The sequence below is a fragment of the Sceloporus occidentalis genome, unplaced genomic scaffold, assembly GCF_023333645.1.
Source record: "Sceloporus occidentalis isolate IW3139 unplaced genomic scaffold, rSceOcc1.0.p SCAF_5, whole genome shotgun sequence".
Lineage (NCBI taxonomy): Eukaryota > Metazoa > Chordata > Lepidosauria > Squamata > Phrynosomatidae > Sceloporus > Sceloporus occidentalis.
The window spans coordinates 90965697-90979540 of NW_028316985.1; the positions used below are offsets into that span (position 1 = coordinate 90965697).

General features: G+C 39.1%; 1 protein-coding gene across 1 annotated transcript in view; it reads left to right on the plus strand.

Annotated features, from left to right (window-relative positions):
• Positions 1–7129, plus strand: part of PPARGC1A (PPARG coactivator 1 alpha) — a 115638-nt gene extending 108509 nt beyond the window's left edge. Inside the window, exon 13 of the mRNA XM_089524724.1 lies at positions 1060–7129. Within this exon, the coding sequence (XP_089380850.1) occupies positions 1060–1163 (104 nt within the window). The 3' untranslated portion in view covers positions 1164–7129. The remainder of the gene's footprint in view (positions 1–1059) is intronic.
• Positions 7130–13844: the final 6715 nt, after the last annotated feature.

Below are 13844 nucleotides of genomic sequence, written 5' to 3' on the forward strand. Positions count from 1 at the left end.
ATTTATTTTGGAAAAGCGTTATATAAATAAACTGTATTATTATTATTATTATTATTATTATTAAGATGGAGCCAGACCATGGGTCCTTCTCACAAGGTGTGGAAAGAACCATGGTGTACATCTACCTCATCAAAGGAAAAAATGGATGGGACTCACATCACAAAATCCATTCATTAGCTCTTGTAGGTTATTCTTCACATATAAAACTGTCTAGCATGAAAACCCCTTATGCAGCATACGCTGAAAGCCACGCTGGGAGAAGGGGCAGTGCATTCATAAGGAATAATGGGGCGTGTGCCTGTGGCGCACATGCGCGCGCCACTGCGTGCATGAGCCCCAATTAATTTAAATAGGGCTTGAACATAGGCAGAATTCCCTTTACGCAGAGGAGTCTGTAACGGATCCCTCGCGTAAAGGAAGGGCAGACTTTACCAGCTAGAAATGATAGAAGATTGGAAAGGAGAATTTTCATTAAAAACTCAAAGTCCTTTCATAAATAAATAAAAATAATAAAACTTTAATTTATATCCCGCTTTTTGTTACCACAATCAAAGTGGCATACAACCTTTAAAAAACACAATATATACAATTTCCACACACCTCTTAAAAGGGATTAAACAATTCTATCCATTAAAATTACAGATAATAAAATCTAAATACAATAATAGAATAACGGTGGGCAGAGTCTTCACTTGTATATGTCTGTGGGGGATCTTTACGTGGCCGAGTTCTATTCCGGGAAGGCCTGCCGGAAGAGATCCGTCTTGACATCTTTCTTGAAGTTCTCTAGATTGGTAATTTGACGGATCATCTCCTTTCTTTACACTGTGTAGCCACAAATATCTGGAAACCTCTGTGTAACCACAAAACATTCTCTTCCTACATTGTTATCAGATTTTGAATTAAGGCCAGTAAACATACTGAAACTAGCCTGTGCAATTGTTGTTCAGTACACAATAGAATCTCAGTTTCATGAATCTTCATTTACTTCTCAAACCATAGAGTTACATGTGAATCAGGCAAAACAAATATGTAATCAAGAATTTTTTTTCCTTCTAGATTCAAATTCAGACGATTTTGATCCTGCTTCTACTAAGAGCAAATATGACTCCATGGATTTTGACAGTTTACTTAAAGAGGCACAGCGAAGCTTGCGGAGGTAATGTGCATCATGGCCAAGGATAATAGAGGGATGGTGAATACCTCATGGACATCACTTCTTCAATAATAGTCAGTGAAGAAGTCATGCTTACAAATTTCTCCTACTCTACACTCTCCGTACAAAAACACGGTTTACATGGACATAGCTGCTTGAGGAATGAAAAGGCAAAATGGAACTGGTGTAAGCATGTGTACCCCTGGTGTCAGCTCTGCTTTCCTGGGGTGATGAGGGTGTGGGGTTTAATCTTTGTAGAGAGTATCAAGTGGGAGTCACTTGAAATGGCAGCAGTTCCATAGAGATACATTCAAACAATGAGAACTTAAAAAAAATAAAAGTGTATATATGACATTTTCAAAATAAGGCAAATTCAGACTTTAGCTGCTGATATCTGAGGCATCCTGTGGATATTTTTTTTGAGGGGGGAGAGTTTTTTCTTTGTTTTTAATACAAACTTCTTCTCATACCATGTTGTTTTAATATGATGACAATCCTGAAGAGAACTACAAATCCTGCAAAACCCACCATCACTTTTTTCATGGAGGCAAGAAAAATTGTGGAAGGATTCAAAACTTCCGTAACATTTTAAAGTTTTGTCTTTCTAATTGTGACATCTATGTCCGTGTCCAAAAAGTTTATCTAACATAGAAAAATTATAAGACCCTCATTAAAGTCAGCGTGTTCTGTGTACTTTCTTCCCTTCGATGAGCCAATGTGGTATTACACTACAAAAGAAGTTGGGAGTAACTGTTCTGAATGGGGAGGGGTTGATGTACAGTTAGATTATTTACTACATTTGAGAATGTAGGCAAGTATTTACAGATGTTAAATGGAGTATTTTTATTTTGTGTACATACTGTATGACAAGACAATGCTCTTTTTTGTTACAGCTATGCACTGTAAATGCAGCGTTCTTTAAAAAAAACTGCTGAAATTTTTCTTAGTCAAGAATATTCAAATGTAATTATATGAGGCAAAACAATATTGTACACTAACATATTTAGAAAGCTGAACTTATGCTTATATATATTTGATTGTAAAGAAAAGAGAAGTGTGTGTGTGAGCGTGTGTGTGTGTGTGTGTGTGTGTGTGTTGAGTGCAAAAATGTTGAGGCTTTACGCACATCATCCACCCTTTTTTAATTAGCTAGCAACATTGACCAGAATTCAGCCAAAGTTAAGAATGTGTAGGCCTCATTTGGTTTTAGTTAGACCACCATACTTGCTTGTGTTCTTTAGCTCTCCTTGAAATGTCTACATTAGTGCTTTTTAATCAGTGGTATCTCAACAATAAACCAGGTGGCAGGAATGCCAGCACTTTTATGCTATTCTGTTTTCTTCCACCAACATAGTCAAAGCTTTTCAACCAGGATAATAGTTACATCCCTCTAGGAACCTGGATTGGGCTAGGTATATCTTTCTCATATATCTGTGCTGTATATGATACTGATGTCCTGTGACCTTCTTTCTGTTAGATGTCCTAAATTGCAAATAAAGGCAGGTTACAGACCGCCAAGAAGCGACAGTCTGCTGCCGCCGGTTGCAGCGTTCGGGAACCACAGCAGCCAAACGGCGCGGTTCCTGGACGCTGCACAGAAGGAGCGTGAAAATCGCGCTCCTTTCTGGGCCCCGGAAGAGACGCCGCGAGGCACTAGTCGCGCACTCACGGAGTCACTTCCGGGGTGCGACGTGCGGATGCAGAGCGTCCGTTACGTCAAGATGGCGGCGGCCATGTGGAACGGCCGCTGCTATTTGTTACGGACTCAGTCCATGCTAGGGTTAGGGGTGTCTGGAAGAGACGGCCCTTTCTAACCCTAGCACGGACTGAGTCCTTCCTAGGGTGCCCGTTTATAACTGGCCATAGTCTGAAATTTCTAGTCTTGCTTGCTGAAAGGATGACAGGATTCGGGGAGCTCCTATCAAGGATACAAGGTCTCCTCTCTGATTATAAGCAAAGTTTACTTAAAGTTGGATACAATTTGCTAATAAGAGATTATCCTTACCAAGAGATTACTGTAGGTTCATAGGCTTCTAGGATCATTAGTGACCTGGCTAGAAATGGTAAAATTACTGGATGAGAAAACAGAGAGAATTTGAAGAAAACCACTTCTAGCTATTTACAGGATCAGATACTTTTGTAATTGGAGGCTATGGATGTTACATACAGAAGCCATCAGAGAAAACAGTAGCTCTGCATTTCTGAGTAATGCATAAATGAGGGGCTAAGGGCATAACTCAATTTTCCATAAAAAAAACATACAGCTACTAACTTCAGTTGCCACTAAAAAGCTGTAAAACAGTAGGGGAAGGTAAAACATGTGCTAGAGCAAAGTGGGCAACATAGGCAAGTAAGTACTGACATTCCCAGTCCTGGATGTTTAGCACTAGGTCTGATTATTTTCAGTTGAAGAGCTGAAGCATGCACTTTAAGACCAAGCAGCTGCGCACACTTTCTTGGGTGTCACCCCCATTTAACTCAATGGGGCTTTCTTTTAGGTAAATATACACAGAAATTGCATTTTGAAAGTGATTAACTTTGGCTGAATCCCTTTGTCAGGGTTTTAGTGAACTAGGCATTAACTTCCTTTCAAATATTTTTTCCATGTTTTTCTTTTTTGCATCTCTTTCTTTAGCGGTTTTATATGCACAATGTTTATTAAAGGGGAGGGGAGAGAGTTTTCTCATTTAAAGGTTTTTCTAGCGATATCATAATTTTATGTAAAGCTTCTTAAATGGGTAATCATTAAGAAGTGTTTTTATTTTATGTACTTGATGATAGTTTTCAATCTAGAAGTCACAAACCTTTTTAAAAATGATACTTTGTTTTAATTATTGTGACTTTAATTTGATAAAAGAAAAATTGCTGTGGTACAGAGCACAGTTATGGTTTTTACAATAATTCTGTGTGTCTGAACACTGTTCTTGAAGCCAGTAATCTTTTCATTGGCAGAGTTCAATGATTATCTATGATTTTTTTAAATGTACGCATCCTGTATGAACACTAATTCTTCATTCCTTTGTTTACTTAAAGATGCATATTTATCGGTTGTGATTAACCTATTTATTATAAATTATGAGGTGACTAAAATAATAAAAAGGCCAGTGGAAATTTTATACCTAGGATGCACACCGGTTGTTAGGTTGCTACATGTATTTTCATTTGGGGGGAAAATAGCCTTTTCCTCCCAGAAGCAGTGACTCTTTCCTCCCCATTCTTATTATTTAACTATGCACTATTATGGCCTTAGAGGTGCCCATGACATTGTGGGAGCCTTCAGATTGTATCAGAAATCATAGGATCCCTTTGCAAGTGTAAGGGTTGGCACAGGGCAAGCCATTAATATGGAGTAACTCATGCCAGCCATATGACTGATGTCTATTACTACTATTCCTGTCACTTACCCTGTTGGATTTCAATTCAGAACATCCCCTCCCCATTTTGCAAGATTGTTGCTTCTATTAAGTTTCCCACTAAGGGCATTCACTGCTTGTTTACAGAGCCATGAGCAGCAATTCCCCAGAGTGCTTATGGCTTTAAGAATGTATACAAAACCCCAGCCTGCCAAAACCAAATTGCTTTTGAGTGTCACAGGGAGCATGAGGAAGTCCACTACAGGCAAAGGACTGTGCATCAAGTATCCCAAAGAGGTTCATTGGAGTCTTATGAACCTGCCTGCATACAAGGTGGCATAAGAGGCTTTCAGATGGAAGATCCATCTGCTCAAAGCCTCATCAGGCCCCCTCACATGCCTCATGCCTTAGAGCAAGAGGGAGTTCAGCAAGTGAAGAGAAAGTATCCAATGGATATATTGGTCCCCCATTAATCTGAATGGCTCCTTATGGAAACTTTGATTCCAAAGGAGGAAACAAAGTTATTTGCATATGGGTGCTGCACTCAGAGTGGACTTACTCATACCCAGTGCAAAGTGTGGTGACAGTGTGGATCATGGACAATAATTTGCCATTCTAGTGTACAGGCACGTTATAGGTGCTGCATTAATTGTGGGGGTTTTGTACAATATGTTTAGTACTCTTGAGTATGAAAAGGAGGAGGAACCCAAACTCGGCTCTTGCTCTCCTGTTCACTGAAGTAGCTTGTAGAACAGCACATCTGTTTTTGAACTTGGGGATGCATATCCAAGTACAAAAATAAATACAACTTGTACTAACTGGCCCTTTATTTAAAATCATGAATGTGGAAGCAGTTTCTGTGTTGTTGATGTTTTCCAGTTATACCACTTTCATGTTCATACACAGTATGTGGAAGCTATTAGAAAATGTGGATGGGGCTCTTTGAATGGGTCTTTCCCCCTCAGTTGTCACCCAAGTAGGATAGAATGCAAGAGAAACACAGCAATATTTTATCAACATCCAGTTTTCTCCTCTGATGCTTAGGCAAATAGGACAAGAGAGACAACAGCATGTTCTTGTTGTATGTCTGTAGCATCAGGTTAGAGAGAGGGTGAGTATTTCATAGATGGGAACTTAGATTGCGACCTGTCAGGCTGAAAAGAGTAACCTTATTTGGGTCAGGACAGGAATTTGAAAAGTTACTTGTAAAAAGTAATTGCAAAAATTAGTTCCAAGCCCATCAAAGGGAGTGACTTCATTGTACAGTATTGTCCCATTTATTAAAAATTAACTCTTTACTGTTTTTCAAAATTAACTTGCACAATTGCTTTTTTACTTCAAAAAGCAATGATCAAAACGCTGCTAGTCTGCTGTACTCCCATCTACCTTTAATTACCCTTAAGAGACCAAGAGACGATTGCACAAGGCACAGGTCAAGACAGCACTTTAACCATGTGATATTCCTTATCTACCATTTAGGAAAAAGTACAGGAAGATATGGTTACTTCACAAAGGGAGTGTAATTTTCCTCATTAAGGTTCCTTCATAATGTAATATTTGCAGCTCCATTGACCTGTTTGCCATTTCTTCCTTCCCCAGGATAAAAGCCAGATTTGACTGGCAGAAAGATAATAGGTAGCTAAGGACAAGACAAGCTCTTTACTTACAAATAATATTCTGTACATCATTTCCCACTAGTAATCATGAGGCAGAACTACAATCCCCATGATCCCCAGTGCAAATTATACTTTGCAGTTTAGAAAAGGCTTTGCAGGGCTTTATACATCATTCTGCAAAGTAAGCTGTTTTTTCTCAGGCTACTTCTTGCAGTGGGGAATGGAGGAGGCAGAAGGGCTTTGGGAAGTGGGATACTTTGCTTTTGGGTGTGCAGATCCAAGTAGTCTAGGCTGTATTAATTTTGGGGAGGGGAGTGTTCTGGGAGTTGTACTCCCCAAAGGAATTTGTCTGAGATTCAGAGGTGCACTAATTCAGCACATGAAGATGCTATCAGTCAGTTATTGGGGCCAACAGATCTTAATAGGGCCACAAATGAGGAGGAAATTCTCTTGTGAGGGGTTCAACCTACATGGTTCCTTCAGCTCTCACAAATATTGGGGCCTGGGTTGTTACTCATTTTCAATGAGGATGGTATAAGTGGAATGCACTTATTGCTGTTTGGCATTTGTTACTTCTTTTGAAAATACAGTATACCTGCCTATTTATTTCCCTCCTCCCAAAGTGTAGGAAAACTGATTCTGTCCCATGATCCATGTAGCTGAGTCTTGACAGCTGCTCTCATTTGATCACCAGCATATTGTGTTCCAGTAGACTCCACTGTGTCCTGTCCGATGCGCGCTCCTTTTTGTCTTTGTACTCCTAAGTAGGTAGATAGCAATAAAGAGAGAACTTTTTCAAAAGTTCTGTTTTACATACTGTAGCACCCTTTCAATCTGAGTAATTCTTGCCATTCATTGCTTTGTAGGTTGAAGATACAGGTATTTTAACTTTTGATCGTGTGAATGCCAAACTAAACGTTTACAGCTTTTTCTTTCTGGATTTGGAGTGTCTTCTATTGTAAAGAAAAGAAATTAAAGCAATAAATTATTTTTTAAGAAATCAATATTTAGTAGATCATGTGTTCAAGGACAAGATGCATTGCTGATTTTTTGTCTTTTGTCTGAAATAAAGAAAAAAATGTGTGTGGGTTCCCTCCATATTCCCTTCCACAGATTCTGTCTCAGAGGCAGGTCTTATTTTTATTTTATTTTTCGTTGGCTGGCCTGGAAAATATGGTATTTCTGGGGATGGTTCTTCCTTTGCAGACATCAAAGAACCAATGAAATTAAGATAGCTGTAAACAGTTGCAGAGCAAATGATCTCTCCCCACCCCCATCCCAATGAGGAGATTTCTACATGGAAATAAGCTTTCTTTCTATACTTGACTCTCTTGCTGGATTGAGAACTGTAGTATGCAGTACACACCTCAAGCACATCCACTGTCATTGCACTAAAAACACAAGCATACCCACATTTTGAGTTCACCTAGTTATGCACAAGTACAAAAGTCTACAGCTGGATTCAGATACACATCTTTGGGGAAAGTGTGTGAGCACCCTATCAGAATGAACTGTCAAGTGCTTCCATTCTTCAAAAAGACATTTAATATTAGCACATGTTCCATGTTGTTAAATTGTAGCATAGATCTGTATGTCTTTTAGATGAAGATGTTTTACTTCTGCTTCCATGCTGTGGTAAGTACCATTTCTGGGAAGACAACCTGTACTTAGAAACAACAGCACTTCCACACAGTATAACAAAGTAATTCCTGTGGAAGGTGGGGGAAAACATGATCAGAATCCACACAGAAGAGCCCAAAATTGGTAGAGGACACCAGTTGGTCCAAAATGGCTCTAAAGTACTGATATCCTTCCAGCAGTGACAAAGAAGGGATGGTTTGTCCAGTTGTTAATATGTTGGGTCAGTCTTGAAAATAATAGAACCTTCAAATCCCTTTAGATATGTGCTTACAGTAAGCAATGATTATGCGTCTCTTTCGGATGGCTGTAATGAGAACTTCAATCACTGTAGTATAGGATCTGATCTATAAATGACCTCCAGTAGCTATGTAATGTGGCAATTCTAAATTTGTTCCTATATGACAGACATTTTCAATAATGTGAAACTACTGATCTGGTACAACAAGTGTAAAATGTGTATGGGATGAAGGAAGCGGTAAAAGCTGTGCTGAACAAAAGGAAATTATCTATTAGTATAGCCCTACCTGGATATCCATTCCATCTGTACATGGAATTTAAATTTTCCCCTTTTAAAAAAAGTGTGTGGATACCTTACACTCACTGAACAAAATTAAGCAAATCAAACATTTTGAGTTCACTTGGCTCCCCCCCCCCCCTATTTGTCCCAAGCAATATGGTTATATGAAGGATTTATAGGTTATGTACATATTCAGAAAACCTTCACACAGAGAATGTTTGGCTTGAAAATTGACAGAGACTGTGGATTCATTTGAGAGAATTCTAGATCCAGACTGAAAATATGTAAATGAATCCTACTGAAATAGATCACATGTTGGACAGAGCTGGGGTTCCGTGTTACAGATAGTTTCCTGCTACTCCCTATATCTAACAGAATAAACACATGCAAATTTAATTTTACTAATTTATGCTTACATAATTAATACAGCTAGTAATACAGCTTTTGCTGTTAGAGCATTTGGATTATCTTGCCAAAGAGCATAATATACATTTCCCCCCCTCAAAGGACATACAGCCTCATACAGTTTGTGGTTCTGGTTTCACTCGCTATTTATGTCCAAAAGACCTCTTTTTCCTGAACCTGAAGGACAGATGCATGAGTAAAATGTACCTTAGAAAAGCTAATTGAGGAGTGATAGACTATTGTGCCATGTTAAGTCATAAAATGCTACAGAATATTACACACACACACACACACACACCAAAATTTGGGTATTTTTACAACTTCTTTTAACAAAGTATTGTTAGGAACTGTAAAATAATTGAAGTGGGTGGCTAGGGCACAGGGAATTATAAGCTGATAAATTCATAGTCTCTTCTGAATTAATTGGAAAGTGCTATTAAAGATAATTTTATCATGTGTATAGTAGGACTTGGATCAACACACAGTAGTTTATATAAAGGTAAGTCTCATCTCACTGATGTTTGAATTTTAGAGCCAACTTGTGGATATAGATGATTTGGTAGACATAGGGGCTAAACAGACTGGCTTGAAGCACCAGTGTGGGCATGGCATGGGGGTGTGGCATTTGGATGACACATGCCGGCGTCACGCTACCTGCCTGACCACACAGCAGGCAGCATCACGGTGCTACTTTGGCACAGCGTCCAGGTGATGCACACTAAAAGGAGTGCCAGAAAGTACTGACACAGTGGCAAGGACACTAAAAGGAGCAGCATTTTGCCCTTTCTTTCTTTCTTTCTTTTTGAACCATCAAAATGCCAGATTAGGGCTGCAGTGTGTGGTTGTCGCAGCCCCGATCCAGCGCTGAAAAAGATGGCACAGAGCCACTCCTGAGTAAGCCTAGACATCATGGGATAAAAAGCAACATCCTATTTGGATAGTTAATTAGTTAAAGAACAGTAGGCATGCCAGAGGAATAAGTGAATTCCATGCAGGATGGAGGAATGTAAAATCAAGGCTCACCTAAAGATCAGTACTAAGAATGGTATTTTTTATCTTGCTCATTGACAAACTAGACTGGCCTGCTTTACAGGCAAATTTATCTATGGTTGTTAAAACAAAAAGAGAGAGCAAAAAAGCTCCATACGAATCTCTCCAAATGGGAAATGGGCATTAAAATAGCAGATGCAGTTCAGCGTAAGCAAGCTCAAAGCAATGCCCTGTAGGGCAAATTTTTTTTATCAAAATCAAAAATAAACAGACCATAATTTTATCTATGCCGATGGAAAAGGATCCTGTGGTTGTGATGGATAGTTTGATGAAAATGTCAACCCAATGTGCAGCTGCAGTGTAGAGCTCATTAGGAAAGAAATAGAAAATAAAACTGCCAATATAAGGCCTGTATATAAATCTGTGATGAGATCATATTCGAATTCTGTATATTGTCAAGTCACCACACCTCAAAAAGGAGACTGTACAGTTGGACTCATGAGGAAGATATGTTAACCTAGTCAGGGACAGTCCAAAAACTGAGGCCTGGTCAAATCACATTATATCTAGTTGAGCATCAGAGAGATTTGGAATTATGGCTGGATCTGCACTACAGTATTAATGTCATGGCTCAATGCTGTGGAATCCTGGGATTTGTATTTTTTGTGGCATCAGAGTTCTCTGACAGAGAAAGATAAATATTTCACAAAATTACAAAACAGAATTCAATAGTACTGTGCCATGGTAGTTAAAGTGGTCTCACACTACATTATTTCTACAGTGCAAATGCAGCCTTTATGGAAAGAGTATTTGTGCAGTTAAATATTAAACAGGATAAAATACATAGTCTCAAAATGCCTCTGAAGTTAACAGTTCAGCATAGTTTTTCATAATTGAATTTTTACCATATATTCTGAGCTCGGATTTTGTGTCTCGTAAGTAAAAGGAATGAGAACAGACAAATCAAACTAATGCCAGAGGAATCACAGATGGTGAATGCTGGAAGTTGTACTTGCATAACAGAATGGTCAGGATCACCACATGTCTTAAGGGTCACTCTGTGTGTGTGTGTGTGTGCCCACGTGCCTATTAAAATTCAGTGTAATATATTTAAATGTCCACAGACAGCAGTGTCATGAATTCAAAGAAAGATTGGGAAGAGGACCGAAAAAAATTGCTCACCTTTCCAACAGTCTTCTAGCCTTAGGGGTGGTATCTCTGTTCTGCTGATGGAAGCAGTATCACCAGCAAGAACTACCCTGCTGAGTCCAAGTAAAAGAACAGAATAGAAGAAACATTAGGGTTGTTGCCTCTGCCTCTGATCTTCCCACCACCGCAACCAGAACAGAAACCAAATACCTGTTGAGGCTTTACATTTGCATATAGCAAGCCAGATAAACAAGCAATTGGCCTCTGTAATGTACTGGCTAACTCCAGTCCAGAAAAACAAGCTCCAGCAGTTCAAAAAGCTTGATTCAGAAAACTAAACTTGTTTACGCAGAAATATATTGTCAGGACTGTGGCACTTTCAGTAACAGAGCATAATAGAAGTGCATAGCAATTCAGTTGTTTTAATAATAATAAAATTTATTTGTATCCCACCTCTCTGTGTAACACAACCAGGGTGGCTTACATGTTAAAATGTACAAACCCATATCCCAATATCCCACTCCCGCTAGAATACAATTAAACAATTCAAAAATTTAAAACATATTTTAAAATAATAAATCAAGAGTGGCTGTGGTAGAAGTCAGGGGTATAACAGGTCCAACTTTTTTGGTGGCTGGTTGTCTATTCAGGAAAGGCCTGCCAGAAGAGATCTGTCCTAACAGCATTTTAAAAGCTGTTTAAGGTAGTAATGTGATGGATCTCATCTGGCAGGCCATTTCATAATCTGGGAGCGGTAGCTGAGAAGGTCCTCTGGCCAGTTGCAGACAGCCTAGTTTTTATAGGTTGCAAGAAATTCCTCGCAGAGGACCTGAGGGCGTCAGTGGATTATACGGAAGGAAGTGGTCCTGAAGATAGGTTGGACCCAAGCAAGTTTTCTTGCACTCACCCCCTATTCATTGTCAAACAAAAACATTCCTGTTCCCAGGACTACCTCACCATCTCTGCTCCATACCACATGTTCCCATTACATTGACCTTGCCATCTCAAAGCGCAATCTTCCTTCCCTTGCATATGCTTATTAGCCCACTTCATACTTCCACCCAGTACCACCACTTGTGTAGCATTACATTACAGAGCTTTGCAAAGTATATTCAAAGTATATATCCAGCATAGGTCCATGGCAGGAGCTATGATCCTGACATTTTAGACCTCCCCCAAACTAAAACAGAAACAAGAAGAGAGATGTCCAGTGACTCTGTGGACTATGTTAAACTGGATCATTTTGAGTTTGTAAATACCGATGAATGAAAAGTACTGAAGTATTTAAGTTGACAAGCTTCTTGGAAGTGTAAGGAGGACAACGTGTTCTCTCGATCCTTGCCCATCATGGTTGACCACCCAGGGAGGGGATGCTATGAAAATATTATTACAACTTATAATCAATGCATCCTTCAGGGAGGGAATATTTCCATCAAAAACTGAAACAAGCGATGGTTAGACAGCTTTTTAAAAAACCCTCCCTAGTTAGGTGAGAAACAATTTTAGGCTGGTCTCCCTTCTACCATTCTTGGGCAAAGTGATTGAGAGGGCAGTTGCCCTCCAGGCAGTCTTGGATGAAGTTGATTATCTAGACCTATTTCAAACCGGCTTCAGGGCGGGATATGGAGTTAAGACTGCCATGGTTGCCTTAGTTGATCTCCGGCTGGATATTGACAGGGGAAGTGTGACCCTGTTGGTGCTCTTGGTCATCTCAGTGGCTTTTGATACTATAGACCATGGTATCCTTCTGGAATGCCTGAGGGAGTAAGGTATTAGGGGCATAGATACCTAGACAGACAGACAGACAGACAGACATTCCATGTGAAAGGGCAGGAAGAGAGAGGAGCCAGGAGACATTCATGGTAACTTAGCTGAAATACACATACACATGATTCCTTAGAAGTAAATGCAATTTATTTAAATTAGATTTATTCTGGGTAAATGGTAGGCAACTGAGGCCTTCCAAATGTTGTTGGCCTATTACTCCCAACAGTTCAAGCCAACATAGACAAGGGCAAGGAATTATGGGAGCTACAGTCCAAAAACACTGGGAGGGGGGCACACTTGACTACCCCTGGTGTATAGGAGGATTGCAACCTTTATTTTTATTTTATTTTATTTTAAAGAATGAAAAGAGATGGACAAGACTTCTTCACTTCCATGCTGCCAGCAAGGAGTGCCAATATCAGAGATTCAGATGGATTGTCCTGTAAATGTGCTGCAGAAAGAGCCAAAGAAAAGAAGCTAATAAACTTAAGAAACAGTCAGTTAGCTGTTGAAGAATCATCAATGATATACTGCTTTCCCAAGTGTACAAAGTAGTGCATATATATTATACTGCAATCCTTATAATCTCTATAATAACCCTGTATGGTAGGTCACTATACTTATCTCCGTAATGTGAGCTGGCGGGGGAGACACACTTTCATTGGAAACTAATGAAGGCCTGTCAAAATCAATGCTTTGTTTCCAAATCTGTACTGGAAATTCTTTCCAGGATTCTTTCCTAGTAAAAAAAACTAATATATGAATAGTACAATGAAAAATACTGAAGAATTTAAGTCAGCAGACTCCACAAGGTTATGTGTAACGCTTCTTCAAATTATAAAGATATCACCCTCGTTTTCTGCAGGAAATAATGAGTATATAAGGATTATTTTGTCTTTGGAAATATTTTTCTTGTTCATAATAACTTGCTGATAAGCCATTTTGGGGGTATAGCTGAAAAGTGCTTAACTTAGCTTGCATTCTTCCTATTAAAAAAAATCTTTTAGGGAAAAGTCAGCCTCTTAGACCAAATTCTAGATCTTGTCATTAGGCAGCGCAATGGTCTCTGCTCAAGAGAAAATAAATCTTTCTACATTAATTAGAAAGACAAGATATAAATCACATAAATAATCATAAATACATTCTACTGATGCAAGTTGATATTGTCAACTTGCATTCGACATTGATATTCTAGGTTCACAAGCCCACCACTACACAGTGTTACAAATCAATTTCCCCTACTTTATCAA